General features: G+C 47.8%; 1 protein-coding gene across 2 annotated transcripts in view; it reads left to right on the top strand.

The window, feature by feature from the left end:
* Positions 1 to 1,359: 1,359 nt before the first annotated feature.
* Positions 1,360 to 6,000, top strand: part of LOC308459024 (unconventional myosin-Ig-like) — an 85,814-nt gene continuing 81,173 nt past the window's right edge. Inside the window, exon 1 of one of the 2 annotated variants that reach the window (XM_080974017.1) lies at positions 1,360 to 1,726. In XM_080974017.1, the coding sequence (XP_080830143.1) occupies positions 1,632 to 1,726 (95 nt within the window). In that variant the 5' untranslated portion in view covers positions 1,360 to 1,631. The remainder of the gene's footprint in view (positions 1,727 to 6,000) is intronic. The other variant, XM_080974016.1, reaches the window with a different exon arrangement.

The raw sequence follows: 6,000 nt of genomic DNA, 5'->3' as shown, positions 1-6,000 counted from the left end.
AACGTCCCTATTTTCATCAGAGGAAACTTGGAGGACATATAAATGTGTGACTGTTCCATTTCAGAACTTGCTGGCCAGGGGACACGGGTGGCGCTGTGGGTTAAAGCACAGAGCCTAGGACTTGCCGATCAGAAGGTCGGCGGTTTGAATCCCCACGATGGGGTGAGCTCCCATTGCTTGGTCCCTGCTCCTGCCAACCTAGCAGTTCGAAAGCACGTCAAAGTGGAAGTAGTAGATAAATAGGTACCGCTACGGCGGGAAGGTAAACGGCATTTCCATGCGCTGCTCTGGTTCGCCAGAAGCGGCTTAGTCATGTTGGTCACGTGACCCGGAAGCTGTACGCTGGCTCCCTCGGCCAATAAAGCAAGATGAGCGCCGCAACCCCAAAGTCAGCCACAACTGGACCTAACGGTCAGGGGTCCCTTTACCTTCACCTATTGCAAGAAAGGGGTGAAATAACATGTCTCTCTTTCTCCAGGCAAAGTCCCTGTGTTATAAACCTCTGGTGGCTTTTTACCATATGTGGGAAATGTAGAGAAATTAAAAGTTCTGGGAAATGATATATAATGAGTTGAAGAAAATGTTTAAATTAACATTTGTAAAACAAAAACAACAACAAAAAAACCCAGAAGCATTTCTGTTTAGGGATTGTAGGAAAAGACCTGCCAAGGAAAATAAAGATCTTATTCATGCATGCGACAACAGCGGCAAGAGTCTTAATAGCACAAGGATGGAAAAATGAAGAAACCCCGACAAAAGAACAGCGGAAAGAGAAATCGATGGGTTATGCAGAATTGGCAAAATTGACATGATGCAAACCATGAGACAAGGACAACTGTGACTTTAAAGAAGAATGGGAATTCTTTACAAATTATGGTGGACGCTCGGGTTGTGAATGTGATCTGTGCGGGAGGCACGTCCGCAACCCGCAGCGCTGCGATTCGGTGCTTCTGCGCATGCGCCGAAACCCGGAAGTAACCCGTTCCAGTACTTCCGGGTTTCAGCGCGTCTGTAACCCGAAAACGCGCAACCTGAAGCGTCTGTAACCCGAGGTATGACTGTACTTAAAAAACCGAACAAAATGAATTAGACTCATTGGCAGGCTTTGAATAAACATACACAAATTTATTGATGGTTGACATAATAGATAGATAAGGATCTTTACAATTTTACACTATGCAGAGAATAACATGTGTTGGAAAATCAGAGAGAGGAGCTGAGGGAAGTCTCAGGGTGAGGTTTTCTTCTAGGGAGGGGGGAGCGGGGAAAATGAAGATGATATGTTGTGATAATTTGTTATGTAAAATTCTTAATAAAACTATTTTCAAAAAATTAAGAATAAAAATAAACCTCTGGTGGCACCCCCTTCTCCTTAGTCATCCTTCGTGTGAGTTTGGTCTATGGGTTTGCAAGGGCGCAATTCTTTTTTCATGCACCACGACACCCGAGCGAGCGGAAACGCAAGTGTCTCAAAAGTCCCAGCTAACCACAGGTCTCCACCCTCGCCTCTCTGAAGGAAGCGCCGACTTGAGTCATTTGCTTTCGGTCTGCCAGTGGTGGGATCCAGCGGTCCCACAAGCCTCTCTCTTTCTCTCTCTCTCCCCATCTCTGCACCCTTCACGCGGCGGATCATGGCCGAGCAAGAAAGCCTGGAGTTTGGGAAGGCTGACTTTGTCCTCCTAGACCAGGTCACCATGGAAGACTTCATGGAGAACCTGAAGCTGAGGTAACTACCTGGAAGTCCCGAGGGTTGCAAAAGATGGCGGGGCCGGGGGGTCAGTTGTGTGGGGCCTGTGGGACTCTCCGCCTCAGGATATGGCTAGGGAGGGTCGCTGGCAAGAGACTGAAGAGGAGACTCAGGAAGAGAGCTGCTGGATCAGGTCCAAGGCTGGCTTCCCATTTCCCAGAGTGGCCAGCCACAGCCATTTAGCTGCGACTGCTGCGTTGCAGGCGGGTCAGGCTAGATGACCACTGCTGTCCCCTCCAGCTCCATAGCTCTTTGATTTCCCACAGCTGACGGGTAATCTACCTCTCCTTTAAATCAGAACCAGTGAAGGTGGTGAAGGTCCTGTGTGAGTGCCTGGAGGTGGTTGGAGGATGGATGGCGGCTAACAGATTGAGGTTGAATTCTGACAAGACAGAAGTACTGTTCTTGGGGAGACAGGAGGTGGGCGAGTGTGGGGGACTCCCTGGCCCTGAATGGGGTAACTGTGCCCCTGAAGGACCAGGTGCGCAGCCTGGGAGTCATTCTGGACTCACAGCTGTCCATGGAGGCGCAGGTCCATTGTGTGTCCAGGGCAGCTGTCTACCAGCTCCACCTGGTATGCAGGATGAGACCCTCCCTGTCCGCGCACTGTCTGGCCAGAGTGGTGCATGCTCTGGTTATCTGCTTGGACTACTGCCATGCGCTCTACGTGGGGCTACTTTTGAAGGTGACCCGGAAACTACAACTAATCCAGAATGCGGCAGCTAGACTGGTGACTGGGAGTGGCCGCTGGGACCACATAACACCGGTTCTGAGAGATCTGCATTGGCTCCCAGTCCTTTTCCGAGCACAATTCAAAGTGTCGGTGCTGACCTTGAAAGCCCTAAACAGCCTCAGTCCAGTATATCTGAAGGAGCGTCTCCACCCCCATCGTTCTGCCTGGACACTGAGGTCCAGCTCCGAGGGCCTTCTGGCGGTTCCCTCATTGCGAGAAATAAAGCTACAGGGAACCAGGCAGAGGGCCTTCTCGGTGGTGGCGCCCACCCTGTGGAACGCCCTCCCTTCAGATGTGAAGGAAATAAGCAGCTATCCTATCTTTAAAAGACATCTGAAGGCAGCCCTGTTCAGGGAAGTTTTTAATATCTAACGCTGTACTATTTTTAACACTTGATTGAGAGCCGCCCAGAGTGGCTGGGGAGACTCAGCCAGATGGGCGGGGTATAAATAATAAATTATTATTATTATTATTATTATTATTATTATTATTATGTTTTATCGAATACTCCATCTTTCCTGCAATGAACTCAGCTTGTGCTATGAGGTTCTGTCAACCTTCTCCTGTTTTATCTTCACAACAACGCGGCGAGGTAGGCTTGGCAGAGAGATGATGACTGGCCCAAGGCTGGCCGCTGAACTTCAAGCAGGGATTTGAACCTGGTTCAGATTTAGTGCTGTCATCACCTCCGAATCTAAATATGATTTCCATATAGCTACCATCGTTGCTACCAGCCACTGATAGGACAGCCCACACATTTGTGGCTTAGGGCCCTCGTATTTACAGGACCGCCTCTCCTGGTCTGCCCCGCAGTGGACCTTAAGGTCCATGAACAACCATAGTTTAGAGGTCCCGGGCCCTAAGGAAGTCAGACTATCCTCCACCAGGGCCAGGGCCTTCTCAGTGGTGGCTCCGATCTGGTGGAATGCTCTGTCCCAGGAGACCAGGGCCCTGCAGGATTTAACCTCCTTCTGCAGGGCCTGTAAGACAGAGCTATTCCGCCTGGTTTTCAATTTGAACTTAGCCTGATCTCTTATTCCCCTTTCTCCCCTCCCCCTCCTCTTTTTATGAAGATTACCCGCTCTGGGATCCCACAGCTAATTCTCCCCTGGTCTCCTTGCTGGCCCAAATACGACTAATTTAGCCAGCTAGCCCTGGTGATCATCTGATGTTTATTGGATGGATTTCCCCCCTAAACTGATTTTTGAATTCTGAATTTATTGATATTCACGTTTTATACTGTATTTTATGCTGTTTTTTGTTGCACCAATTAAGTGTTTTAAATTTGTTGTTAGCCGCCCTGAGCCTGGTTTTCTGAACCGGGAAGGGCGGGGCATAAATAAAAAATTATTATTATTATTATTATTATTATTATTATTATTATTTGTCTCATTCTTTCAAGTCACCTGAGCCGGTGGCTGTTGCCACATCTTGTGGCAGTGAGTTCCAAAGGTTAAGGGTGCATTTTGGGAGCCAAAGAAGGAATGCCCGCTACATACACACACAGGTGGTGGTGGTGACTTCAGGTTCCCAAACGAAACTGGCAACAAAAAGCGAGGCAGAAACACAAAGAAACTGGGAAGGAACCGAAGAGGTTTGGACGCAGAGCAGACACTCCCTGTCACACGTGATATTGCTGAGCAGCTTGTGGAAATGAGAAACTCAAAGCAGTTTGCTGCTTCTCTCCCTCCCTGGTCAGAAGACGGAAGGAGCGATGGATGAAAAGGCAGAGGAAGATTGGAGGGTGGTTGGTTTTTTGAGTGGGTGGAAGCAAAGGCTTTGCGGTTGGGAATTCAGGACTTTGCGTGACAAAGTGGGAAGCCGTGATGGCTTAAGGGTTTGCGTGAAGGTTCCGGCGTCTTCGTGGCAATTGGAGACTGTGCTCTCAGCATCTTTAGTCATTTAGTCGTGTCCGACTCTTCGTGACGCCCTGGACCAGAGCACGCCAGGCACTCCTGTCTTCCACTGCCTCCCGCAGTTTGGTCAGACTCATGCTGGTAGTTTCGAGAACACTGTCCCACCATCTCATCCTCTGCCGTCCCCTTCTCCTTGTGCCCTCCATCTTTCCCAACATCAGGGTCTTTTCCAGGGAGTCTCTCTCTTCTCATGAGGTGGCCAAAGTCTTGGAGCCTCAGCTTCAGGATCTGTCCTTCCAGTGAGCACTCAGGGCTGATTTCCTTAAGAATGGAGAGGTTGCATCTTTTTGCAGTCCATGGGACTCTCAAGAGTCTCCTCCAGCACCAGAATTCAAAAGCATCACTTCTTCGGCGATCAGCCTTCTTGATGGTCCAGCTCTCACTTCCATACATCACTACTGGGAAAACCAGAGTTTTAACTAGCAAACTGCAACTCTCAGAATTCTTTAGGGGAAGCCATGGCGATTTAAAGTGGCCCTAGCCACTCTGGGCAGCTTCCAACAGATATAAAAAGGTAACAAAACATTAAATATTACAAAACATCCCTATGCAGGGCTGCCTTCAGATGTCTTCTAAAGGTTGTAAACTTCCTTATCTCCTTGTCTTGGGGGTCGCATAACCGTCCAACATTTCTCCAATGAAAATAGGGACATCCTAACGAAAAGTGGGACATTGCCGGATAAAATCAGAAACCGGGACAGCTTCTGTAAATCCGGGACTGTCCCTGGAAAATAGGGACACTTAGAGGGTCTTGCATTTGGAGGCAACAAAGCTTCTGAATACGAGTTTCTGGAAATCACATGACGGGCGAGTTCTCTTGCATTCAAATGCTGCTGGCGGGTTTCCCATGATATCTCTACCCCCATCGTTCTGCCCGGACACTGAGGTCCAGCTCCGAGGGCCTTCTGGCGGTTCCCTCATTGCAAGAAGCGAGGTTACAGGGAACCAGACAGAGGGCCTTCTCGGTGGTGGCGCCCAAGCTGTGGAACGCCCTCCCAGCAGATGTCAAGGAAATAAGCAGCTATCTTATATTTATTTTTATTTTATTTTTAAAATATTTTTTATTAGGGATTTCAACATAACAATTTATCATAAATACATCATCCACATTCCCCCCCATTTTCCCCCTCCCCCCTAAAAAAGAAAAATAAACCACCCACCCACCCCCAGACTTCCCTCAGCTCCTCTCTCTGATTTCTCAGCACGTTATTCTCTGCATGCTTTAAAATTGTAAAGATCCTTAATTTATATATCTATATCTATATCTATATCTATATCTATATCTATATCTATATCTATATCTATATCTATATCTATATCTATCTATCTATCTATCTATCTATATGTTACCAATAAAAAGTTTGTGTATGTTTATTCAAAACCTGCCAAGGAGTCCAGTTCATTTTCTTGTTTCTTTAAGTACTTTGTGAAAGGTTCCCATTCTTCTTTAAAGTCACAGTTGTCCTTATCACGCAGTTCGTGTGTCAGTTTCCACCAGTTCTGCGTAATCCATCAGTTTCTCTTGCCACAGTTCTTTGGTCGGGATCTCCTCGTTCTTCCATCCTTGTGCTATCAAGACTCTTGCCGCCATTGTCGCGTGCATA

The sequence above is a fragment of the Podarcis pityusensis genome (assembly GCF_964106645.2).
Source record: "Podarcis pityusensis genome assembly, chromosome: 12".
Taxonomy (NCBI): Eukaryota; Metazoa; Chordata; class Lepidosauria; order Squamata; family Lacertidae; genus Podarcis; species Podarcis pityusensis.
The sequence above is the reverse complement of the archived record's forward strand: the minus strand, read 5'-3'. Positions and strand labels throughout refer to the sequence as shown.